The sequence below is a fragment of the Phocoena phocoena genome, chromosome 2 (genome assembly GCF_963924675.1).
Source record: "Phocoena phocoena chromosome 2, mPhoPho1.1, whole genome shotgun sequence".
NCBI lineage: Eukaryota > Metazoa > Chordata > Mammalia > Artiodactyla > Phocoenidae > Phocoena > Phocoena phocoena.
This window is the reverse complement of record NC_089220.1, coordinates 64,419,701-64,446,678: the sequence shown is the minus strand read 5'-3', so window position 1 is coordinate 64,446,678 and position 26,978 is coordinate 64,419,701. Positions and strand designations below refer to the sequence as shown.

Here is a 26,978-nt window from a genome sequence, read left to right as displayed (position 1 = left end):
ATTTAAATTATATCCCTTGAAATGCCAATTTGGACTTTGTGCCAAGAAGCAGTCGAAGCCCTTTTTCATGGAAATAGCCAATAGAAGACCAATCTGTTTAAATGAAAGGTGTCTCTAATCATTTGGTATAAACATAACATGTTTTTATTTTATTATGTAACCTTGAATTATCTTGGCCTCTAATGAGGATCTCGCATTGTTACTGATTCTCAATAATTTCATAGAATTATGTTGTCTCAATTGTGTATTCTGATACTAAAAAAAGAAAAGAAAAACCTATCTAATTATTTCAACACAATTGCTTGATCTAGCACAGTTCCTACTTTAGAAAAAGACTGTTCATATGTTAAAGGAAATAATTTTATCTAAAAAAGGTTTTCCCTCAGTGCCAAGTCCTCACAGGTACCCTGGTATAATGAAAATTGTCAGTATATTTGTTTCTAAGTCATTTAACAGTTTCTCTATTTCCCCTCCCTTCTGATTTCCAGCCTGTGTTCTTCTCTTTGTAGGATTAGTGATTATATGGATCTGACTCCTGTAGACATTGTAGGGAAAAGATGCTACCACTTCATCCACGCTGAAGACGTCGAGGGCATCAGGCACAGTCACCTGGACTGTAAGTACCTCCTACGCACGGGGACAGCTGATCCCAGCTGGAGTCAACAGTCTCAGATGCCCTTTTGGTTTCCATGCCAATTTCTCCCTTCACATCTCCTGTACATTTGAGATGCCTGTCAGCGCGCATTGAGAAAAAGTGAGACATAAATCGCTCCAACTTTTGTTGGGATTAGATTGAAAGCTGGACCTCCGGGCCCAGAGAAATTGCTGGATCTGCAGGCGCTCACCCGGGATTTCGTGGTCTCTTGTGCTCTCTCTCCCACGAAGTGATGGGGGAATCTTTGTCTTAAGTGCCTTTTTGACCCTTTCATTTTCTAGAGAGCAAATTCCACTGTGAAATCTGTGGTCTCAGTTTCAAAACAGACATGGGAGAAGACAAGTTCAACTAGGCCAGAGCCGCATAAAAATTCCTACTTGACTAGCAGCAAAACTGGGATGAGGGGGGAGCCCGGGGACAGGGGCAGAGTGCCTCATGTGGATACGGCAGCTCTCAATGGTGCTGACTTTTCACTGTATTTCCGGAAAGAGGGTTATATAGAGGGGCAGGTACCTCCATCTCCCGACTCTTGGAAGGGAGAAACTCATCTCAGCTCTTTGAGTCTGGTTCCCAGCTCCTGGCCAGCAGGCTCACCTCCGAGGCACCTTTTGTGGCATCTAAGCAAAGCAGGACCAGCAGTGTTCCAACTGGGTCCAAGCAGTAACTCACACACCAGCGTCCTCATGCACTCTTCCCTCATCAAACTCAGCAGAGCTGTTTTCACTATGTGTGCAAGGGATCTGACAATTCCATCAGGCAAGAGGCACTGGTCTGGTGGACCTCTTAGGAAAGGGCTGCCCTATTCCAACAAAAGATTCTTTTTATGACCATTCAGTAGACTCTTCCTAGAAAATGAGGGCCCTGCCATCTATAGTCCTAGAAGGTTCTAAAGCCAGTTCTGAACTCCACTTTTAAATACATGCAAGGGAACACAAAGGAGATGGTACAGCTTGAAGCAGAAGGTTTTATGTAGTAAAACCAGCCAGGTGGCCTCTGTATTAACTTCTTCTCCCCTTTCTGGCCACGGTTGAGGAGAGCTGTTTCAGCTCTTTCCCGCACTTTGCAGTCGTTTAATCATTTCAAACTCAGATCTTCAGAAGCGTAATGGAGAGACACTAAGCTAGCCGAAGTCTCAAACTGTGAACATCTTGTACTGTGTTTTTTATTTGTTTGTTTACTTATGGCGTGTTGGGTCTTCATTGCTGCTTGTGGGCTCTCTCTAGTTGCGGCGAGCAGTGGCTTCTCTTGTTGCAGAGCATGGGCTCTAGGCACGCAGGCTTCGGTAGTTGTGGCGGGCGGGCTCAGTGGTTGTGGTGCACGGGCTTAGTTGCTCCGCGGCACGCGGGATCTTCCCAGATCAGGGGTCGAACCCGTGTCCCCTGCATTGGCAGGTGGATTCTTAACCGCTGCGCCACCAGAGAAGTCCCTTGTACTGTGTTTTGAACCCTGAATTAGCAACACTGACAAGGGAGCAAGGTCAGTGTCAAATTCTGTATATACTGTGTCTCTGGGGGAAAAAAGCCTGCCTGTGAGGCTGCTTTGGCAGATTCTACTCCCAACCCAGAGTGCATGCCTTGGTACGGCCCCCCAGCGATTTAGGGAACACACTTGTTGCTAAGAACGAATGGATGTCGGGTATCACAGAAGCAGATGGCTCTTCAATTAATTGGGGGAAGGAATGATGGTGTTTCCTGAAAAGACACATCAGGTTCTTTGTAGCTGGGAATTTAGAGAAAATGGAGAAAAATCAGGATCTTTGGAGGAAGCTATGAATATATTTTGGGATGCGGATATGCCAGAGATCCAGACTTTGAAAATGAATATATTGTCTGTAAGACACAGTCGTAGACCATGTGGGGGGGGGGGGGCGGGGGGCGCTTTTTCATTCTGGAATCTTAATCGAGGTCTAAATTCAGAAACCTGATGCTGACAAAAAGGAACTTTGTCATCCTCTGTTATTATTTGGAAAACATCATGCTATCCCTCTGGGATTTGATTTACAGCTTGAAGAAATACAATTCCTCGGGAAAAGCGAGCCAGGGCAGTTCATTTCTTCCCATAAAGCAAGGTCTCCAACAAATACATTTGATGCCATTCTTTCCAATCTACTTTTATCTCGTTTTCAGTACCTGGAGTAATTTGAGAGTGCTGAAAATAAACAAATCCGTCCGCCATTCACTATTGTGCTAGTATCCTAATTTTTCTGGTATCTTGCCAACTAATGAACAGAGAAGGTATGCTTTCAAATTCTGTGATTTTTTTTTTTCACTACTTGATATTGACATGCTGGCTATCGCTTTACGATTTCATCTGCTAACAATGACTGAGTTCCGTCTTTCAACTCATACACATGACTTCTAATTTTAAGTTCTTTTAATAACCTTAAACACATGAAAAACAAATAGAATGAGCTGATAATTCAGCACAGTAAAATATACTTCACATATTTAGCTATCACGCTGTGGAATAACTCCACAATGTCAAGTAGCACACAATTAGTAAAACTGTAGGGGGAGGAAAAAGAGTGTTTTGATCCTGAAGAATTTTGATCCTAATCAGATTGAAATTTCAGCATTCTTGTAGCGCTTAATATCTTCAATCACACACACACACACACACACACACACACACACACACACATCAAACTGATGCCAATGTCAGGTTTTGCATTCTGTGACTGAAATAAAATGCTAAAATATACAAATGCATCTTGCTTTGTATAGTAAACATTAACATCATTATAAAGTAAGATTGAGTCTAAAATTATGTGATGGAATGTCTGATGTTTACCTAATTCTCAGACCAAAGCCAGCCCAGTAACAAAATGACAGAGCATGTAATAAGTCTTGGTTGTGTAAACATTGAAAAAAAAAAAAAGGCAGAAAGCCAGCACAGCATCTTGTTTGTCCAAAGCCCTAGGCTATTACTGAAGGATGCCTTAACTGTGCCTTCTTGGCAGGAGAAGGTCATGGTGACATGGAATCAGCTCAAGAATAAGATAGAATTCTAAAACAAAGGGATGGTTAAAAAATAAACCACATTAACTATTTAGCTTTTCTTCCTAGAGCTATTGGCACAATTCCTGGTTCTGTCCGTGAAAGGCAGGTTGTAGTCATCTGATCGTATTTCTGATATTTTGAGATGTGTCTTATGCTCCAGTTTATGGATAAAACTTAAAGAAATAAAAAGACTCGACAGCCTCTGATAACTCACAATGCTATCTTTATCACTTAGATCTATTTTGCTAGCCTAGGCATCTGTAAATCCATAGATGAACTTGTTTCTAGAATAAGAAAAGTAAAAGGGGATCTCAGCTACACCAGGATGTGACAACTCTGATAAATTGAACCAAAAACTTTGGACCATTTACTCACCCACTAGGTTAACATGAGACGCCTGAGAGTTCACTGGGTTTCAACACAAAGAATCACTAGGAATCATTATCTATACCAACACGGTGAGTTAGTGAAATTACACTGGGATCTCAAGGGAGTTTAGGTCCTCTTCTATCATACTGTGACCAAAGACCTGTGTGATTTTTTTTTTTTTTTCTCTAAGCCACCTCACTGGAGTCACTGAACCCAATTTCATTGATTCTTCAGGCCAAATTGAGCAAATCAACATTTCAAGGTTTGAATTTTAAATCACCCATATTAGCAATTATTTGAGCACCTTTTCTTATCACCCTCCAGTTCTCCATTGCTCAGGATGTATTGACCTCAAGATGACCAGTCACATCTCCCTGGAGTCACACACTCCCGTTACCTAGAGCATCTGTGTCACTCCTGAATCATGAGAACGCCTCACCATGTACTGCTTTGCCTCTGCCTATAGCCCAGAAAATAGAAGGGCAAACCACACATGCTAACCAGAGGAACACGCTTTGCATTTTGCTTTCACCCCTGTCTATGGAAGATGCTGAATTTGCCTTGAGATATCCTTAGGGTTCTTCCCAGGTCACATCAGCAACGACTCTCTAAAACCTGGAAAGAGTGGCCTGAGGGAAAACTTCCTTTCTCTTTATTACATTGTGTCCCCGCAGCAAGGGTCAAGACTCGGGCTCTGGAGCAGTGGAGCTTTAGAAAGAAAGAGCCAGCAAGCATAGAAGTGGTGGCAGTTTTCCCTTCCTAGAACTGGATCCAGGATGAGGAAAACTCTGGAAGATTTATTTCAGAAAGAGAGGAGGACTTTTCAGTTTGTCTATGAGATCATTAGAGTTAAAAAGCACGGCCTACCCAATATATTGGGGAGCTGTTAAAAAAGAACACAGTAGCCTGTTTCTTTCTTAATTACAAAATTCTATACATCCTAACAAAATGAATCCACTGCTACCTGGCATAATGCATTCCATGCTGTTTTGCACCAATAACCCCTACACTTCCCTCCTGAAGGCGTCTCATCACCAAATGCAAGCCGATTGCTTAATGCAGGACTAATTAGTATATCCCCTTCCAGTCTGCAGGCCCTCCATTGTAATTCCTTCCCTGCTCATTTTTTTCCACAACCGAGCATCAATCAAAGTAAGTGCCCTGCCTGCCTAGGAAACACAAGATGTCCTCCATGCATTTGTCATCTGCCACAAAAACAAAGGGGGAATGTAATTGTTGATTCGGGTATGCAGCCATCGCATGCAGTAAAGGAAGCAGCGAGTGAAGGAACAAGGGAAGGTGTGAAGTTTGATGGCTGGACCAAATGCAGATGGCACAGGGGACTTTTTCTATTTCCTGATCTTAGCTTTTTCCAGCGCAGGGTCTTCAGGGATCGAGCTGCCACCTGATCATTGGCTGGACATTTTCCCCCCAGAGCAAATGAGTTTTTCCTCTTCTTCCATATGATTATGAAAATTCACATGAAAGGAGATGCATTTAATAGCTTCCGTGTCTGACTTTTTTTCAGAAGTCAGGTCAGCCTACATCATGTGCCTGTCCACTGACTAAAAAGACTGTCAAATGGAGACAAAATAAAGTCAGGTTTTTATGCAGGAGTGAATTAGGTATTTTTCGGTTTTGGTTTTGGTTTTGGTTTTGGCCGTGCCGTGCGGCATGCAGGATCTCAGTTCCCAGACCAGGGATCGAACCCGTGTGCTCTGCAGTGGAAGCTCGGAGTCCTAACCACTGGACTGAAAGGAAGTTCCCAGGAGTGAGTTAGTGTTATTACTTTACATCTTTTTTTCTTTTTCAGCAAGTGCTGATTTTAGCTTTTTAAGTCCAAGGTCAGGCAGACACAGAGAACAGAGGCCAGCAAGGACCTACCTACCAGCTGAGTATCCCTGCTCCACTACATACTAGAACTGCAGAATTTCAGGCCAACCCTCAGGTTTACTGAATCCAAATCTGCAATTAACAAGATCCCTAGCTGACTCGCATTCATGTAAAAGTTTGAGAAGTCCTGACTACGCTGGTATTTAGAAGGCATTATTTTACATGGAGTAAAAGTAAATACAGATCGCTAATGATCTTAAGGACTTCATTTACCCCCCTCCAATTGAATGAATTTTATTAACAGTAGTAAAATATGAATAGTCAAGTGGCTCTGAGGGCATCTCAATCAGTGTTCAAATGAAACGAGTGTGATTACTTGGTAAAGAGATCGACTTCTTTACACAGATGTAAAGTTTTAAACTGCAGTGGAGAAAGTTAATATTAAGCAGTAGTAGTCAACTTGCAAGCAAAAGGAGGTCTTTAGTTTTTCCCCAGGTTAATGTTTTTCCATGTACTTGGCTGCACGTGTGACTAGGAACAGTCATATTTTCCCTGTTCAAGGTCAACTAACATTTGTGAGTACTTACTACATACAAGCTTCACAGTATTGCTATAAAGTTTAAAAAATAACTAAGTCGGGCTTCCCTGGTGGTGCAGTGGTTGAGAGTCCGCCTGCCGATGCAGGGGACACGGGTTCGTGCCCCAGTCCGGGAGGATCCCACATGCCGCGGAGCGGCTGGGCCCGTGAGCCATGGCCGCTGAGCCTACGCGTCCGGAGCCTGTGCTCCGCAGCGGGAGAGGCCACGACAGTGAGAGGCCCACGTACCACAAAAAAAAGAATTAAATAAATTTAAAAACTAACTAAGTCATGGTCTCTACCTTCAAGCAGCTTACATACTGGTAGAGAGGACAACATAAAAACAGCCAGTTTTGAAAAGGTGGCAGAAAATGAGGACTATCACGATGTGTAAACAAAACAAAGAAGCCCCAGAGGTGGGGGCCACCAAGGAAGGATAAGAAGTTCCAGGAGGCACGTTTTCCCTGGACATTGAAAGAAGATGGTGGCAGGAGATATGATGGGGGTGGGCGTCGGGTAGGTGTTGAGGGCATCCCAAGCTTTGAAGAGCACACGAAAAGACGCAAAACGTAGCACATGATCTTTTCTCTCTGCTCAGAGAGAAAGCCAGATCTTTGATTTGACTGATACATTCTTTTTTTTTTTTTTTGCGGTACGCGGACCTCTCACTGTTGTGGCCTCTCCCGTTGCAGAGCAACAGGCTCCGGACGCGCAGGCTCAGCGGCCATGGCTCACGGCCCCAGCCGCTGTGCGGCATGTCGGATCTTCCCAGACCGGGGCACGAACCCGTGTCCCCTGCATCGGCAGGCCGACTCTCAACCACTGCACCACCAGGGAAGCCCTTGACTGATATATTCTAATGCAATTCTAACATGGATTCTTGGGCTTTTCCTTATTACTATTTCAGTTAGTAGCTGCTTTTATTTTCATAACAGAAACACCTGATACTTGAGAGTAACTAACCCATTGCTCTCATAAAGCATGATCAAGAAAACGAAACAGTACTTCTAAATCATCCATTTTCACAGAAATCAATTAACCTAAATAAAATCAATTCCAGTACTTCTTGTACTTTATACAAAATGAAGAACAAGATGACATCGTTTTTCTAAAAAACACTTTCTTTAAAATGTTGATTTAATGACACCCTGCATATCTCAAAAAAAAAAAAAAAGCCCTCAAACTTTTTTTTAAACACAAATGAGCAGCATAGGATTTAATTTGTGTATGTGTTTAGCATACAGTGTTTTTCCATTAATATAGGGTTAACTAAAGAGCAGGTTATTTGAAGCTCTTGAAGAATTCCCACCCCCTCTCTGGCCTCCTCAAATCTTGGGGGAGACACATTAGCCAGAACCCACCTGATTACAAGTAACAGAAAACCCAAGTAAAAATGACTTCAACTTCCTCTGTAATCGTCTTCACTTTCTCTCCATGATCAAAAGACAGCTGTAGCACAGCCAATGATCGGTTCCTCACAGGACAACGTCCAAAGTCAGGAAAGGGTCAGTTGCTACTTTGTGTTCATTTTTTGAAAGAAAAGAAAATATTCCCACAGGCCCTCCAGGAAAGTCTCATTGTCCAGCATTTCATCAAATGTCCCAGCCTCAGCCACACGCTGGAGGGAATTACTGTGGCTGGTTTAAACAAACATTTATCCCTCCTGAGACTTGGGGGAAGACCACCACACATAAAGCCCCAAATGGGAGTTCTATTCCCCAGGAAGAAGGGGCGGAATAGCTGTTCAGAGGACACTCAACGGTGACTGCTACCTGGGAGAATCTGTAATGTTTTCACAACAAAGTACCAGGATTTCTGACGATCCACAGAACAGCTGAACACATGACGTTTGTCTAGGCTCCTTTATATAGTCCCGATTTTATGGAACACTAGCTTTTGTATACCTATGCCTCACCACTTAGATAGTTCTTGCTCAAGGTATTTAGTAGGCTTAATGAAATGACTGCATCCAGAAACACAGAGTCTGCCAGAGACATAAAATAAACCTGCCTATGACGGGGAAGGGGAAGGTGGGACGAATTGGGAGATTAGGATTGACGTATATATACCACCATGCGTAAAACAGATAGCTAGTGGAAACCTGCTATAAAGCACAGGAAGCTCAGCTCGGTGCTCTGTGATGACCTAGATGGGTGGGACGGGTGGGCAGGGGGTGGGAGGGAGATCCGAGAGGGAGGGGATATAGGTATGTGTACGGCTGATTCACTTCACTCTACAGCAGAAGCTAGCACAGCATCGTAAAGCAATTATACTCCAATAAAAATAAAAAAAGATTCACCTCATCTTTTTACCTTTTTTTAGGTCTCCCTACATCCCAGCTTAACCTCCCCAGTACTCCATTTCTCTTCTTTTTTTTTTTTTTTTTTTTGCGGTACGCTGGCCTCTCACTATTGTGGCCTCTCCCGTTGCGGAGCACAGGCTCCGGACGCGTAGGCTCAGCGGCCATGGCTCACGGGCCCAGCCGCTGCGTGGCATGTGGGATCTTCCCGGACCGGGGCACGAACCCGCGTCCCCTGCATAGGCAGGCGGACTCTCAACCACTGCGCCACCAGGGAAGCCCTCTCTTCATTTTTAAAGGAAGGTGAAGGATTCACCCAGGTCAGGGTGGACCTGCTGTGCTTTCATAGGCCTCCACGCCACTTTCCGTAAATCATCACCGTGATAAACTTACTAGTAAAAATGACTGATAAGCATCTGTCTCCCGTTCAAAGACAAAGAGAAGTAAATCCTTATTTTCAGAAAGAAGAAAACATTTTCAACAGTCTCCCACAGTAGGGAGACTTCCCCCTGAGTCTCGTTGTGCAGTGTTTCATCATATTCCAAACCTAAACCAATCCCCGGGAAGGGAGACAGAATTTCTGGGACAAGTTCAGACTCAGACAGGAGTTCAGGCCAGTGACAGATTTTGCTCACTTTGCTATCCCCCAGTGCCCGGCACAGAGAGGCACATTCAAAAAAATTATTTATTGAATAAGTGGATAAATCCACCATTTCCCTGATTTCCTAGTCATAAATCTTAATTCCACGCGCAAGAGTTCACTGTGTCCCTTTATAGAACAAAACCCCCAACAAAAAAGAAGGTTTGGAGGCTAAAAAATACTCTGTTCTTAACTATTTCAGGTCAAGAAGGTCAGGAATAAACAGTACTGAAACTCCCTGACTGGACTGAAAACAGCTTAAAAAAAATCTGAGATCTCGGATGTCACTCGTACCAACAATTACTTTGACTCTTCCGGTCCTAGAACATGATCCCCTCAATGTTCAAAAGCCTTGGTCTCCAACTCTGCACGTTATCATCAAGGAAAGGGGAATTTATTTTTTAAACTTAACAAATTGATATGTTCTCAATCAATGAAAAGTTTTCTCCAGGATTCAGTATTAACAGTAATAAAAATCTGTCAATCGGCGGTGGTGATATAGGAAAAAACCTCTTCTGAGGTTATAAATCACACAGATAGCAATTCAAGCAGGGCCTGTCATTAGGATATTAGGGGGAAAATCCATAGATGATGCATAGTCATTCACAGACCATCCACGGGTCTTCTGTCCTTAAGCTCGTAACTCACATTAAAGTATCAAATATCATTCAATTTGATCAAATATTGCTCAGCACGTAAATTTACAAAAAAACTAAAAACCAATTTGTGGATGCCCGCTATTTAAGACATCTAGCTCACTAATTGCAAAATCTATAGGAAAGTCTGCACGGCATCAAAGCCCTGCTTGATCCTATGAGCAGTTCTAAATGAAAAACTGTCTCTATTGTGAGTAAGTAAAGCGCTAAATGCACAGTTCCTGGCTCTAATGCTGTCTCTCTTGTGGGTTTTGAAAATGACCTCTGTAAGCATCAAGGACTGTAACTTTTTAGATAAAGAAACCTGTTCTTGTTTTAAGTCTATGTCAGGTTCATTCCCTATAGCCCACAGTTTTCAAAAGCAGAAGAAAAAGTAATCCAGAATTTAAAAAAGAAAAAAAAAAAAAAAAAAAAAGTCCTGTTTCCAGAATGAAGTTCCCTGTCAGCCTGCCTTGGGCCTTAGGTGGAGAAGCAGAGATTAAAGAGTCAGTATTCTTTTTCATGTTTCATCTGCCAGTTTTGTGAATGTAGAAAGAAAAACCGGTAGCTACAGCTAAGCACCCAACTGTGGTATTAAGTAGAAAGTGTGATTCTAGCACACACCCCCTAACTTACACGCCCTCCACATTAGTGAATTCAAAATTAATTTTTGAGTATCTAGCAGAAAACCCCCCACTCCCCATTCTCTGCAGCCATTGATGAAGGTAGCTCAAGGGGGGGGGTGAGCCGAGCAGCAGATGCACCCTCATATTGCCGTGACGATAATGAAGCTCTTTGTTCAGCTGTGTGAATGTCAAGTGTGGAAATCTCCGATGATCTCACCATTTCCTATTTATTCTATGCTTACCTGAATACACCAAGTATTACAGCTTTTTAATGCATATGCAAACCTCTAAAATGTCCTTTTGTGAGACACTTTGCTAAAAGACCGCTTTTGAGATGTCTTCTTCATCTCCTCTTCAAACCGAATTAGACTGCTTCCTTCTTTTGAAGACACAAGTAACTCACTATTTAGAATCTTTGGCTTTGATTTTGTGGAACGGCCCAACAGGAAGAGACCATGTTCTCTTTTTTCCTCCATATTTCTGAAGGCAAACTTGGACTGATTTGTTTTGAGTTACTAACAGAGTTATGTTCCTGCCACAGACACAGGCTTCCTTTATGTCCTTTCAATCATCAGTCTATCTCTGTGGACAAAGTTTTCCTAAGGAACACTGAAATCCCTCTGTTGGTCACTGCGTGCAGAGCCATAGATGTGCACTCCAGCAAGAGTTCATCAGATTTGGCTGGGGTGGGGGGGGGAGGTGTTAGTTTTTCTCTACAAGGAGTACATTTCTTGTATGCCTGCCACTAAGCTCAAACCAAGAGGCCAGGTGACTTTTTAAAAAGATAGGCAATCAATCAGAGCACCCAGTCTTTGTGGGGCAAAGTGTGTATGTGATGGAAAAGGTCACGTGTTCTAACACGTAAGCATTTTTCTTTGGATTGAACCGCATTTGCCACTCCCTTCACAATTAGGGGTTGGTGGTATTTTGACACTTAGAGACGAAAATGGTCAAATGAGCAGGGCTAGAATGGTTCCCCCAGCAAGATGTAAGTCTCTCCTTGTCTCTGGTAGTTTCTTCTCCCAAATGCAGGGTCATTTCTGTCCTCTGAAGAGCACAGTCTGTAACTCAAAGGCACCTGTAGCTTGGAAGGTGGAGCAGTACTGATGACAACTTCCTGGTTTTCCTCAGAGCTGAGCAATTACAGCCAAAAACAATTGGCTACACCCTGGATTTCAGGGCTCAAAGGAACAAGTTGTCATGCAGTAGCAGAGGCATCCACGGTTATACCTGAGACCATCCAACACTGAAAGGGCATCTGGGAGAAACACAGTCAGCCTCCCTGTGTCTTCATGTTTACCCTCTAAAACCTAAGAAAAGGCCATTTCAGTGTTTTGAGATCCTTAAATAAAAACTAATTCTTATCACACAGTTTTAAAGACATCTTTCTAGAAATGTTATGATGTGATCATTGAATCCAGTGAGCACACATAGGCTGCTCTGCCAAAAGGTTTGGACGGCAAAAAGTAAACTTTGGGATAAGCCAAAGAGAAGATGCCAGGTGATGTGTTAGAAGTACTCAGACCGTATCACAGTGTAAGACTAAAAATAAGATCCTCATAGATATTTCCTCTCTCTCTAGGTTTCCTCTCTTTATAGTTTGAGCACACTGTTATGAATGTTCTCCTGGGCTCATTGGTTTGACTAGGATCTATCTCTTTTCAAGGGACAATTAACTGGTTTTTAAGGACTTCCATACCAAGTAACTTACATCATGCTATTTCTGGGTTTCTCCACAAAAGGGATTTTGTGAAATAGACTAACACAGACATTCTCTCATTTCTCTCCATTATTTAAAGCTAAAAACCCCAAAATAAAAACAGCAGCCCTGCATTAGAGAGTATCAAAAAAGTTTTTGTTTTTCAAGTTGTCTAATTTATTACAAACTAAAAATCTCTTTCAAACTGGCACCAAAGTGGCTTTTCTTCCTGAGCTGATTAGGACCACATGAGCTCAGGAAAAGCTGTCAGATCCTGCCTCTGGCACAGCTGGAACGATCCAACTGATTTGCCAGTATGATTTTTTTTTTTTTTTAAAGCAGGAAGCTTCATCCACAAATCATAAATTTATATTCTAGAGCCCCAAGCAAAAATTATTCCGTGTTCATTTTAAAAGAAGCAAAATTCCATCGTGACCGCTTTTACGGGTCCTCCTGAAAAACAGACGCAACTGGGGTGATCTTTTAGTCAACATTTCATGCTATAATAGGAGCTAACTCAGCGCCTTATCTTGAGTTATCTAGATTCCCACGGATACATGGGGGTGTCATTCAGAAAACACTGATCCTCAGGAAACAGTCATGATCCAAGACCATGCTGGAATGTCTACCTTTTCAGAATTCTGTTTGTCAGGCTGGCCCAGGGCAAATTAATGGATTAGGTTAAACTTGTCTTCTTGAGCTGACGGTGATTGGCCCCTGGATCTGCTCTGTGGTGTGGACCACGGTAAGTGAAGGCACTCGAGTAGCTCCTGACTCCCCAGGGAACCCCTCAGGGGTCCTTTTCTCCGCAGCTCTTTCACCACCACTTCATCACGTAAACTTGCCTGGCCTGCCTCTCTCTCACTGAGGTCTCCTCTCTTTGCTAGATGGCCCTTGGCCTGGGTGATAAATAATATTCGTGGAATCATGGGTCCTAATAACTTTGTATTTATCTTCTCAGGAAACACAGATGCACCCAATCAGACCCAGAGTTGCACTGCCTTAACCCAAAAAGGTGCATTTCAGAAAGGAGATTTTGTTTGTTTCTCTGTTTCGTTGTTTGTAAGTAAGAGAAAGTATTATTAGGAAGGAGAGGGCGTGGTGATCTTTCTGCTGATTCTGCAAACTCTAATTTGACTTTATAATTTCTGTCTCACTTTGCCCCTTGCTACGCACTGTGTTGTGGGGTCTTTTTTTTTTTTTTAATTTTGCCTGCTTTGGGTCAAATTCCAGTCGAAAATCCCCAGCCAGGCTGGGCTGGTCTAGCCTACTATCTCAGTGTTTTCTTCATGTGACTCTATAAAAGGGGCTTCTTAGTCTCTTTGCCTTTATTAAAAATACTAGGGCTTCCCTGGTGGCGCAGTTGGTTGAGAGTCCGCCTGCCGATGCAGGGGACACGGGTTCGTGCCCCAGTCCGGGAGGATCCCACATGCCGCGGAGCGGCTGGGCCCGTGGGCCATGGCTGCTGGGCCTGCGCGTCCGGAGCCTGTGCTCCACAACGGGAGAGGCCACAGCAGTGAGAGGCCCGCGTACCACAAAAAAAAAAAAAAAAAAAAAAAAAAAAAAATACTAGAACCATTTGAAATTATCCCTTATTCCAGATACACAGCAGGTAGAATTATACACCAACCACTGATTGGGATGCTCTAAGTATTTCTGTGAAAATAGTGGGCAGAATTTCATAACCCATCGTTCCTCTATTAATAGTTAACCAGGTTGAGAGGATTTGAATAAAAGCACATCTTGTTGCATGCAACAATGGTTTGACAGAAGTGCTGTATGGCAGAGTCAGTATTTTACTGCTTTCAGCTTCACTACACAGTTTTGGAGCCGGGGAAGCCATGCATGCCGAATGGCAGAACTTACAATCGCCTACAAAAGCAGAGTACAGCCCTACCTGTGGAGCCTCACCACTAAGAGAAGGTGACAGTTCCGGGTTTTAAAAATACCCTGAACTGTAGAATAGTTTCTGAATAGAACTCGCCGCTCTTTGAAGCACTCATCAAAGCAAGGCTTTTTCAAGCAACTGTTAAGACATAAGTATTACATTTTACAACCATCCATTTCGTGTATTGTGAGACAAAAAAAAAGAGAATGGGAGAAAAGCGTTGAAGTTTATATGTTTATGGATAAAATATATGGAGGTTTGATTTTTGACCACTTTCAGAGCTAGGAAGAGTGGCTCCGACATGATGATGGGAAGAGCTTCTACAGACTTAAACACAGCCCTTTTCCAAAGTGACTTCCCTTTACTCATCCAACCCCCCCAAAAAAAAAATCAAAATGTACTTCATGAAACTATTGTATATGAAGCACTTATTAGCCATAATTAAATGGACAATATGAATTTACTACGTCTTTAGGACTCTGGCTTGTTCTGGTTTAGAGCAAGATGATTAATGCAAATACATATTACTTGAGATAACCATTTAGCAGCTAATTTAGCCAAATTTATTACAGCAGTTAGAGGTTTTTCATTTTAGCAGACGGAGACAAGGACGTGCCAAAAGTGGGCAGCGTGGACGAGTGCACACTGCCCTCTAGTGGCCAGCCAGCTGGCGCGCTGTTGGGGGGTGTGGAGTCTGCAATTCGTATCCAAGCGATAACAGCGGGTGTGCACGTTTCCGGCATCCTTTTAAACCCTTCCCATCCATAGCACTTTATTTCAGGGGCTGATTTACTGCACTCTTCCCCCTTTTACTAGCTCAAGCGTGCCCAGATACAAATCAAATCCATTTCAACTTGGCAAGATTTTGGTTAAAGTATCATTTTTAACATCTGCATTTTAAAGCTCTCTTTCCGTGGATATTTAATGGCACCGTTTCACATTACTGATTGTTTTTACTTGTTCCTTCATTTGGGGCCATATTTCAGAGTCTGTGTGGAGCTGTCACTCTGTTTGGCTCTAGCCAAGTCAAACCTGTGCTTCGCTTAGGCCAGTGTTTCTGTCTGACTTGGTGAGGGAATGTATTTTGTTCCAACGTTCAGCAAATTTCTCACCAGAATCTCCCCCGACTGACACATGTAGATTTAGTTCATACCATAAATTCTGTTCGACAAGATCAAAAGGAACCGATACATAAGGACACGGGTTGATACCGCTCACACTGAGGTGAAATGATCAAAGACAGAGGAGGAAAGCATCTTTGGAACCATTCAGATATCCAGAATCGCAAAGCTACCTTGAAGCATATGAATATGAAAAGCATAGCTACCTTGAAGCTATGAATAAATCACACCCAAATTTGCCTTTGTTCCCATCTGATGTCAAACCCATTGACAATATCCACACCGCATTAGGTGTTCTGTGAGCCAGAAAGATTTGCAGTCCTGTTATCCTTCCTTTCACACCATGACTGTCCAAAATGGAATAAAGTCTTGCTACAAACGCTAGTAACCCTAGCTCCAGAGCTATTGCTCCACTGAATTGGTGATTTTATTTGTCCTACTAATGGCATTCTACATTAAGCGTACAGAGGGGCACCGCTGGCTTGGTGCGGGACCTCCCCTTTCTTCTTTTTTTTAAAATTAATTTATTTTTGGCTGCGTTGGGTCTTCGTTGTTGCCCGCGGGCTTTCGCTAGTTGCCGTGAGCAGGGGCTACTCTTCGTTACGGCGCGTGGGCTTCTCATTGCGGTGGCTTCTCTTGTTGTGGAGCAGGCGGGCTTCAGTAGTTGTGGCTCGCAGGTTCTAGAGTGCAGGCTTAGTATTTGTGGTGCACAGGCTTAGTTGCTCAGTTGCTCCGCGGCATGTGGGATCTTCCCGGATCAGGGCTTGAACCCGTGTCTCCTGCACTGGCAAGCGGATTCTTAACCACTGCGCCACCAGGGAAGTCCGGGACCTCCCCTTTCTAAGCTTCAGATTTTGCAGAGATGATAACCATTTCGTCCCAGTCCTAATATGCAATGCCTTCTATTCTGTTTTTTCACCAGTGCTGAATAAGGGCCAATGTGTGACAAAGTACTATCGTTGGATGCAGAAGAATGGAGGATATATTTGGATACAGTCTAGTGCCACAATAGCTATTAACGCCAAGAACGCAAATGAGAAAAACATCATCTGGGTCAATTATCTTCTGAGGTATATTTTGGAATTCTTTTTCGTTTCCATCTCAGTTATAAAACACGCAGCCCAATGGTAAATAGCTGAAATGTTGTATTATCTTTTGACAGTATCTGGTGTGGAATTATATGGAAATTCTGCTTTTCTTTCCACAAGATTCAAAGAAATGGGAAAAGTTCAAAGCCATGTCGGTAGGGACTTCGAGGGCAGATTTGCGAAATGTTCAGTAGTTCTTGGTCTGCCAACCTTGGGGCGGTTCTGCAGAGGTTGCTTTGGTTTCCCCACAAATGTTCGGGTCAGAAAAAGAACACAGACGTTTGCCTCCAGTGGAAGCATTCAAAAAGCATCTCCTTCTCCCCCACACGTTCTCATACTCATGCGCTCCAACCCTTGTGAAAACTATGAAAAGGGGATGCGGAAGAAGTGGCAGAGTTCATATTCCTCCTGTATCCCATGTCTTTGAAGTCCTCAGCGTATCACGTAGGGTTGGATTCCCCAGACATTCAAGTTTTGGTAAGCAAAGGGAGTCACTGCCAGAATTGAGACAATTTCAGTGTGATCTCAGGCAAGGGTGACCGCTGTTTTAACGCATCCTCCAATTTATATCCATTAATGCAGCCAAGCTCCACAGCCTCCTGAATTCCAGTGTGCAACACCCCTCGTCTCTCCGTCTTCATCTGCTGCCTGTGGATTCAGGCTAGCACCAAAGTAACCAACACGCATAGCCTGGGTGGTCTGCGTCTGGGGACAAGCTTTCTGGGAGGTTCTCCACCAATCCTGCCATGAAGCTATCCAGATGCTCAGCCTGGCTCCCTCCCACCATTGTCACTCTAGTCTTTGGCTCCTCTTGGCCTAAAACCACCAAGCAGGGCCCACATGTGGTCTGAGCAGGAAAACTCCCAGCGGGTCTTATGAATGGAAGTTGTTGCCCTTTGACTGATGTCGACAGGGAGTACCGAATCCCATTTTTCTTTGAGACAGAGATGCAGACAGCCGTGGCTCAGCAGCACGCTGACCCTTCAGAGTGTGTTCGCGTCCGCTGGTGACGACTTGAAGGCATGAACGTGCTTGCTCCCAATAGCATATCAATCAGACACTAATGATTATTGCTCTAGAGAGGGCTTTAATGTGCACCACTTAGAAGAGTCTTCATTCATCTACTTTCTTTTCCCTTTTTTGACCTCTTCTGCTCTACGTTAATTCTCTCTAAAGGTAAAAGTATGGGTATCTAATGGGGCTTTCTCCAAAGCCTGCTCTTCATGCAAACTATCCCCTGTGTTTGTGATATGCTGAAGATGGGTTCTGCTATCAGGGAATTCTTTTACTTAGAGGTTTACGGAACAGTGGCTGTATGCAATGCAGAAGGTTATAAAAGCTCACATGCCAAAGAGAAGACAGAATATTGTGGCACTGACATTCACCGTGCCAAGGAGACCCGTTATTAGTAAAACTTAGACATCAGTAACAGGGACACCGTAGACCGTAGGATGGCCGTCCGCCAGGCTGCTGGAGCCTAGGGCACTAAAGGAATCCCTATGGTTGTTCATCTCATTCAGGGAGACTTCTTCCCTTCTGGATCTTTCTTACTGCCTCACCAGCCTCATGACTTCCTACTCTGCCCCCAGACAGAGGGAGTGAGGAGGGGTGAGGAGAGGGCAGCTGGTGCTACTTTAGAGCAACACTTGGTCTAGCCTAGGATCACATGGTACAAGCTCATGAGCGTTTGGTGTTCCTGGCCCGCCTAATTCCATACGGAGAAGAAGGAAGCAGTTTGGGTACCAAAGCCCAGCCTTCAGGCTCTAAGAGCCTCGATCTCACGCATGCCAGACGTGTTTCAGCTGACCTGAAGACTCACCCTGGGTTCAATAATAGAAGACTGGGAGTTGGCCGACAAGGGACTTGTGAACCCACGTGGCATCTGGACCAAAGGAGACTGACATACATGAGCTTTAGCAGAGGAAGCTCCCCGGGTCTGTCACTCATCAGGATCACTTCTCCAGGCTGGAGGTCTAGGAAGAAGGGCCTTGGCCTGATAGCAACTACTGAAGTTGGTTTTTCTTTCCCACATTCCTGTCCTTTGTTCTTCCCCAAGCAGTATTTTCATGCTCCCTCTTCCTGGCCAGAATCCCTCACTTCTGGGCTCCATCCAGGCTTGCACGTCCCTGTTCTGAAATTACTGATCCTCCAGTCTTCTTCCTGTACCCTTCACAACACCTGGTAGAATTACAGAAACTGTGTAAGGGCTAAGGCTACCTTCCCAGCATCTGGTTCATCTGATCATCTAGAGAAAGCTCTGCGGCTGCGCTAATTCACACTAAGGAGTAAAGCCCTGATAAGTTACCTGAGTGAAGGAACCCCCCTGGGATATTTGCAGTTTTAGTGTAGTTACTGAAACAGTGACTCTTTGATACAGGAACTTCACTAGAAATTAGCTAGTGAGTCATGGAGACCTATGGAAGGTCTCTGGCTGACTGGCCATGATAGAAGGACAGAAGAGGCATTTTCCATTTGGAGGCAAGAGACTTTCCTAATGCCTTCAGGTTATGCAGCTGGTACTGCTCACATGCTGGCCTGGCCTTGGAGTGGCATTTCTAGAAGATCGCTGACTGACCGAACACACTCCCTTTTCCAGAGGAGGCTTGTTTCTGAATTAAAAATAGAACAAAAATTAAGCACTTTTGTGCAAATGGGGTTCGCTTCGTTCTTTCACACTGGGACTCTCCCCGCTGCAATCAGATTTCCAGCTAACAAGCCACAGGTGTACACCACACGAGCAGATGAAAATGCGATTGTAATGGGTGTGTTGACAGTTCAGTAGCCATAACCCACGCAGCCCAAGGTGCACCTGTGCATCTGTCAGATCGTCAGGTGCTGAGGGCTCTGTCCCCCAACTCCCCGCCCCCAATAGCCTTAGAGCCACCTGAACAGCTGAGGACACTCCGTCAAGGAGCCAAGACAAGGGTACTGAAGCGATGGACTCATCAGGAGCCCAGGAGGCAGGGCACACCGGGAGGCAGGGGAATGAATTGTTGAGGGTGCTCCTCTCATCCTCCCTTCCCCCAGGTGTGGTACTGGGAGGAATGTCAAGCAGCCCAGTTCCCTGGCCCCCAGTGGTACCTGATTATTTGAAAGCTTTTTGGTGGCTTTCACGTAGCATTTGGGTATTCAGTCATTGTGGCAAGGTGCACCTGTTGCCCAGCGCATGCAATTCAAGCTTCTGTAAAAGTCCCATGATGAGCTGAGAAACGAATGCATGCTTAGTCTTTCAAACCCTCTAAACTCCAGAAGTTTGGGGCAAGGAAGTGGGAAGAAGATGGTCAGAAGCAACCCATCCAGAATGGGTATCTGCACTCTTGATGAACACCTCCCTCCTCCACAGCAACCCCGAGTACAAGGACACGCCAATGGACATCGCACAGCTTCCCCACCTGCCGGAGAAAACTTCGGAATCCTCAGAGACCTCCGACTCTGAGTCAGACTCTAAAGACACCTCAGGTATTACAGGTATTACGACTTCTCCGTGTTCTGCAGTTATGGCTTGCCTTTCCAAACTTGAGGGGTGGGCAACGGCCAAAGGAGTGTCATCTGAATGAAGCAACTGGTCAAAGTTTATATAGGGATATATGTCACATCAAGTTATTACTGAGTCTTTCTCAACACATATATGTATATATACTTATATACCACTACATACAGATGTACACACTACATAAGTGTGTGTACATACATACAATACATATGTTTATGTATGTGGTGTTATGTAAATATATACATGCATCTAAATATGTATAAATATATACATATATGCATGTTGTGGTATGTATTCATACACATAGGTATATTATGGTATATAAATATATATACACAAATATACAGAGAGATTGATTGATTGAGCCATCACTTAATGTCAGTCCTCCATACAGAAGAAGCCCGGCCCTAACCCCATAGCTAGCTCCAACCCCTTTACCAGAAGCAGACAGCAGGGCTATCTCTGTTGCTCCAAGACAGACCGTGACTTTGAGCCCCAAATATTCACATCCTCACCAAGCTGGGATTAAACCTCTAAAGTGGGATACTTAATGGCATCGGTAAATGACTCCTTCTGGGTGCCGTCTGTTACGCATTTTCTGAATCTATGCTGAACAAATCCATGCCTTCCCATTCCTAGTTATTTTGGGAAGCAAACTGAGTAGTTCTTTGGAGCACAGGAAAGCTAATATAAAAATTTACTTTTCCTCCACTTCCCAGTCCCCTTCCACAGACACGCATAGATGCAAGGGGCACATAACTCATAGAATTTACGGCTGCAAAACATCCTAAGCCTCTCCTAACCCAGCCTTTTCTGCTAAATAAATGAAGGCCAGAGTAGTTACATGATTTGTCCAAGGTGCTAGTCCAGGCTGCCATCCAAAAGCAGAGCCATAAAATCAGCATCATCCCTAAAGGTTCTGAGCTTCTATCACTGAGAAAATCTCTCCTCCCTAAAATGTGCCAGATGACTAGGGCACACCGGCCACAAACCCCATCCTTAGGGAACATGCTCTCGTACCGTATTCCCTCTACTCCAGACACAGCATCAGGGAGGCCGAAGCAGGTGGGGAGGATCTTGACTGATTTCCTGTAAATTGCATTCATTGGAGAAAGTTCTTTACTAAGGCAGAGTTCTAGAACAGACGATCTCTGCTCCTTATTTATATAGCATATAGCAGTGAACAAAAAAGACAAAAATTCCCTGCCCTGTGGAGCTTATATTCCAGTTGGGGGAAGAGACAGAAGTAAATAAAAATAAAACATACAATGAATCAGATGGCGTTCAGTGCTCTAGAGAAAAATAACTTTAGGAATGGAGAGTATGGTTTTCGATAATGAGCAGATATTTACCAGGGGAAGGTGCAGACCTCTTTGGAAAGTCACCTTGCAAATCATCATTTTTCTGTGTCACTGCCACCTTATTTACTCCTGAGTCTGTGAGCATTTTCGCAGAACATCTCGAATGTTAACGTGCCTAAGAATCAGCTGGGGATCCTGTTCAAATGAAGAATCTGATCCAGTAGGTCTGGGTGGAAGCCTGGGATTCTGCATTTGTAGCAAGCCTCCAGGTGATGCCAATGCTGCGCGCAGATCCGGGGACCGCACTTCTGAGTCAGGGTCCCTCTAATCTAGGTCCTCGAGAGAGAAGGCCCAGGCTTTAAGTAACCGAGGCAGTGGAGCAGCTCAGGATAAGGCGACAACCCCCCCACCTCCGCCCTCCCCTCCCCCACCCCCGCAGGTGAGAGGTGGGTCTCGCCCTGCTAATCCGTTGTCTCCTGTGTCTCCTCTCCCCGCCCCCTACCCCCCCCCCCACCCCCGCGGCTGCCGGCCCCACGCAGAGGACAACGAGAACTCCAAGTCCGACGAGAAGGGGAACCAGTCCGAGAACAGCGAAGACCCGGAGCCCGACCGCAAGAAGTCAGGCAACACGTGCGACAACGACATGAACTGCAACGATGACGGCCACAGCTCCAGCAACCCGGACAGCCGCGACAGCGACGACAGCTTCGAGCACTCGGACTTTGAGAACCCCAAGGCGGCCGAGGACGGCGGCGGCTTCGGCGCGCTGGGCCCCATGCAGATCAAGGTCGAGCGCTACGTGGAGAGCGAGTCGGACCTGCGGCTGCAGAACTGCGAGTCGCTGTCGTCGGACAGCGCCAAGGACTCGGACAGCGCGAGCGAGGCGGGCGCGCAGGCCTCCAGCAAGCACCAGAAGCGCAAGAAGAGGCGGAAACGGCAGAAGGGCGGCAGCGCCAGCCGCCGGCGCCTGTCCAGCGCGTCGAGCCCCGGCGGCCTGGACGCGGGCCTGGTGGAGCCCCCGCGGCTGCTGTCCTCCCCCAACAGTGCCTCGGTGCTCAAGATCAAGACGGAGATCTCGGAACCCATCAACTTCGACAACGACAGCAGCATCTGGAACTACCCGCCCAACCGGGAGATCTCCCGGAACGAGTCGCCCTACAGCATGACCAAGCCCCCCAGCTCCGAGCACTTCCCGTCCCCGCCGGGCGGCGCAGGCGGCGGGGGGCTGCACGTGGCCATCCCCGACTCGGTCCTCACTCCGCCCGGTGCCGACGGCACGGCCGCCGCCGCCCGCAAGACTCAGTTCGGCACCTCGGCCCCCGCGGCCTTGGCCCCCGTCGCCTCCGACCCGCTGTCGCCCCCGCTCTCGGCGTCCCCGCGGGACAAGCACCCCGGGGGCGGAAGCAGCGGCGGCGGGAGCGGCCCCGGAGCGCCCAACTCCTTGCTGTACACTGGGGACCTAGAGGCGCTGCAGAGGTTGCAGGCGGGCAACGTCGTGCTGCCGCTGGTGCACAGGGTGACCGGGACGCTGGCGGCCACCAGCACGGCCGCGCAGAGGGTCTACACCACGGGCACCATCCGCTACGCGCCAGCCGAGGTGACCCTGGCCATGCAGGGCAACCTGCTGCCCAACGCGCACGCTGTTAACTTCGTGGACGTTAACAGCCCGGGCTTCGGCCTTGACCCCAAGACGCCCATGGAGATGCTCTACCACCACGTGCACCGGCTCAACATGTCGGGACCGTTTGGCGGCGCCGTGAGCGCGGCCAGCCTGACGCAGATGCCCACCGGCAACGTGTTCACCACGGCCGAGGGACTCTTCTCCACGCTGCCCTTCCCCGTCTACAGCAACGGCATCCACGCGGCACAGACTCTGGAGCGCAAGGAGGACTGAGCACCGCCCAGCGCGGCCCGGGGCTCTGCCCGGAGGCATCGTCGGAGTTTTCGTTTAGACCTTTGATTCTAGCACTTTGAATTCGAGCAGGTCAGCATCTTCTCTCGCCACGACGGTCCCCGTTCCATCCCCTCTTTCTTTCACTGGACTCATTCTTTCCTGTAAAGATATGTTTATTTTTGGCCTTCAGAGGGTCAGACGAGCAGTTAGTTGCCTGCCATTTTGTCTTCTTCCGAGATGTGTGTTGGGTTGTTTTGCTTTCCTTTGCATCTTTATTAAGATGTCTTTAATGTGTATATGCCTCTGCCATAGAATACTCAGTCTTGTGGTCAAGAGATTTCTGAAATGACAACCATTGAGTTTTCTTCGTAAAGATCTTGATATGATCAAGATTGAAAGAGACAAGCATAAACAATGTGCCCTGTTTGACTAAGTCAAATGAAATGGGGTGGTGTTTTTGTTTCTGTTCCTAATTCCTTTGAAAATAGGGGGATAGTATTTTAGAATTTTATGCAGAATTTAATTCTCTTTTTATGGTTAAGATTTTAAGATTTTCTTACTTGCACATAAAAATAATTTTGGGTTCTTAAACTTAATTTCTGGCCTGTGACTAGAATGTTTAAAAAAAAAGTTGGACTAAATGTTAATTACTGAAACATTAACTTAATTTCTAAAACCATGGTGCTATCATTTATTAATCTGTAATGTCTTCATACAAAATGCAGCTCCTGGGCTGGGTTTTGAAAAAAAATGTGTTCTGTCCTGGTCTGGAGTCCATTGCTGCAGTCTCCTTGGTTAGTTAAGACAAAGCCCTCATTAATGTTTGCTGCAGGACTTAAAATTTTTTACCTCCCAACTAACATAGCCTCACATTAAATTTAATGGGTCAGGAAAGCCCTTTTTAAAAGGGCTTTTGGAAAACTCAATCAAACTGATTTGAGGAGCAGTTTAGGTACATACTGCCTTTCGTTGAGCTTTCTTTCTTTCCTTTTCTCAGTCTAACTGAGGCTAATTTTTGCAACTTCAATAACACTTTGGAGTAAAAGAAGGAAAAAAAATATTTAACGTTTTTTGATTTTTTTCATTTCTTGCTAAAAAAAAAAAAGAAAAGGAAGGTTGTATTTTGGGGGACTGATTTGGTGGATTTTTTTTCCCCTTTGGTTCTTTTATTTCTAGGTTGGAACCAGTAAGGTTTAAAACTAAAGAATGGGTTAAAATAAGCTTCAAACAGATAACTGCAACTGCGCATTAAGTTGAAAAAAAAAAGAAAAAAAAAAGAAAAAGAAAAAAATATCCTATTTTGTCTTTGTTGCCAGAAATCAGTGTAGTGTCAAACACTCCAAACGACTGTCGAGTATAAATTCTTCTTCCACTCCATTTTTGGCAGCTGTTAAGGCATCTAATAACAGATGTGAGAACTGTAATGTGTGCACTGTGTATGTGTCCTTGGCTGTCAGTCCATTGCAGTTTCAATGTGTGTTTCTATATGCAGTATATACTAAGCTAATGTAGTTGTTTTGTCCTTTGTCTTCTCTGTGCTCTATCTCTAGTACAGTCCCATTCCTGCAGTCCTAGTGAATCAGTGATTCTTGGGGGTTAGTGATTTTTGTGTGGTGGCCTTCCTCTGTAACGTCACCCTACGCTGCTTCTACTGTCTGTGAATCTTCCATTTCACTTTTTAAGATTTCTGCTGTTGCTTTGCTGGTGTATATTCTCCCAAGCTCTCCCCTTTCTCTCTCCCTCTCGCCCTCTCTCCCTCTCTCCCTCCCTGCTCCCTCCCTCCCTCTCTCTCTCTCTCTCTCTCATCTCCCCTTTTCCTGCCTCATCTCCCCCCCCCCAACCCCAACTTCTCCAAAATCTTTTTCATTCTCAGAGATAAAAAGACTCTTAACTAGCTCAAGGTTAATGGAGCCATTTTTCCCATAATGGAATTCTGGGTATGACTCTTTCTTCTGGAGTGCCACACAAAGCACTGAAGAATAATGCTCAGATATATGAAATAAGTTGATGCCATATAGCCTCAGTTGTTAACATTCCCAGAGTCCCTTGTGTTCTACCTATAAGCAGTGGGTGCTTTGCTTTGGTTTCCTTTCAGGTTGGCTGATGGAGCAATATATAAAGCAATTTACCAGTGAGACAGAAAATTATTTCAAAGGTCAACCAACATTTTTTAAAAACAAAAGGGGAGCGGTGGGGGGAGGGGTGGACTATAGAATTGTCGTATATATTTGTTTATGTGTGCAATGCTAATATAGTAACTCGGCTGTCCTTTGAATATCACTGTGTTGAGTGGATTCCTCCAGGCCCTTTGATTCCATGAGTTGGGCCCAAACCACTGTGGAATAGTGAAAAGAAGTTTAATGCCACAAATTCTAATAGTGAGCGCTTACTTGAAGGATTTGAGTAGGTTTAGGAAGTGAAGAAGGCCAATCACGAAATTTAAAGAGTAATTTTGGAAGCTCTACTCTAGCTATTGAACAATCAAAGGAACGCACCTATCAGCTACAAAGAGCAGCTAGATGGCTGTTTTTTATTTTCTTTTATAAATGTTTCTGTGTTGTGTCAAAATGATTTCTGGTGATTTAAACTAACAGATAATCACAGCTGCTGTCTAAATCCATAGTGTTAAAATTACAAAGTGGAAAAAAAAATACTTCATTACCTGTGAAGACTGTGTCTGTGTTTTTAACTATTTCTTGTACAAATATATGAAAACTTTTATGAGGAGACTGGTGCCAAGTAGCTGAATAATGGGGAAAGGGATATTCTGTTCGTAAAAATCTTAGCAGTGTTACCAACTCTACAATATATATATAAAAAAATTAAAACATTACAAAGCGACAGCTATGGTACATTTGTTTTGTGTGAAGCTAACGGGACCTAACTTCCTGAGTGCCTGGCTCATTTTGAAACATTTTTTTTCATTGACCATTTATAATGCTGCAAATCAGAAATGTACATACTTCATTTACAACAGGGTTCTTTTTATACTTTTGTAGATTCTCATACATGTCACATACATGGTTGTCTTTATGTAACTTAATTTTTCATCTGCAGGTGCCATTTTCATAATAAACTTCTCTTGGATTTGTTACTATCTGGCATCATTTCTTTTACATGTAACCATCCTAACTAATGAACGCTGGTAGTATTTGTTTAAGCAGGTACCTTGGTCATTATTCTTGATTTAAACAAAAAAGAAAAAAATTTTTAAAGCATCCATATTTTTGCTAGTTTTGGACAAAATGCGTAGCTTGTATACCGATGAGGCTGACTGACAAGGCACAGATTAAGATGCTAATCCAAATACTACATCAAATGTGCAACCATCCTAGATTTTCAGCTACCCCAACTCATCGTCATATGAGCATTACTACGTACGTTATCAGAGCTGAACAACGGGCCTGCGACATTAACCACTATGGGAAGTGTGCATTTTTTCTTGATTAATGCACAGTAAATGATGAGAGTTTTCATACATTAATCATTTAAAATGCACTCGATATTTTCATTTATTATGAGCTCTAATGTATAACCAACTGTTCCATTGCTTATATCTTCTCTTTATACTAAATGTGTATTTTCTTTCTCCAGATAAGCCAAGTCAGTCATGACTGTGCTGTGTTATTGGGTAGGTCAGCATCCAGCCTGTCCCTTTTTGAGGCAGGTCAGCTGGCCAACTCCAAAAAATAAACAAAGAGGGAAAACTTCAGCCGCTCTCTCAAAGTTAAGGATACAGGTGGGTCACCTGTTAAGTCTGTGCTCTCCAGAAAAGGAAGACATATGGATGGGTTGAGTGGAAAGAAAAGGCAAACACTTTGTCCAAAAGCTCCCAACTGAAGTAATTATCATGTCCTACTT

The 26,978-nt window shown here is 44.5% G+C and overlaps 1 protein-coding gene across 1 annotated transcript in view; it reads left to right on the top strand.

Annotated features, from left to right (window-relative positions):
- NPAS3 (neuronal PAS domain protein 3) overlaps nucleotides 1-23,117 on the top strand; it is a 757,552-nt gene extending 734,435 nt beyond the window's left edge. The window contains exons 9-12 of the mRNA XM_065871683.1: nucleotides 510-616; nucleotides 16,264-16,411; nucleotides 19,773-19,897; nucleotides 21,763-23,117. Of these exons, the coding sequence (XP_065727755.1) occupies nucleotides 510-616; nucleotides 16,264-16,411; nucleotides 19,773-19,897; nucleotides 21,763-23,117 (1,735 nt within the window). The remainder of the gene's footprint in view (nucleotides 1-509; nucleotides 617-16,263; nucleotides 16,412-19,772; nucleotides 19,898-21,762) is intronic.
- Nucleotides 23,118-26,978: the final 3,861 nt, after the last annotated feature.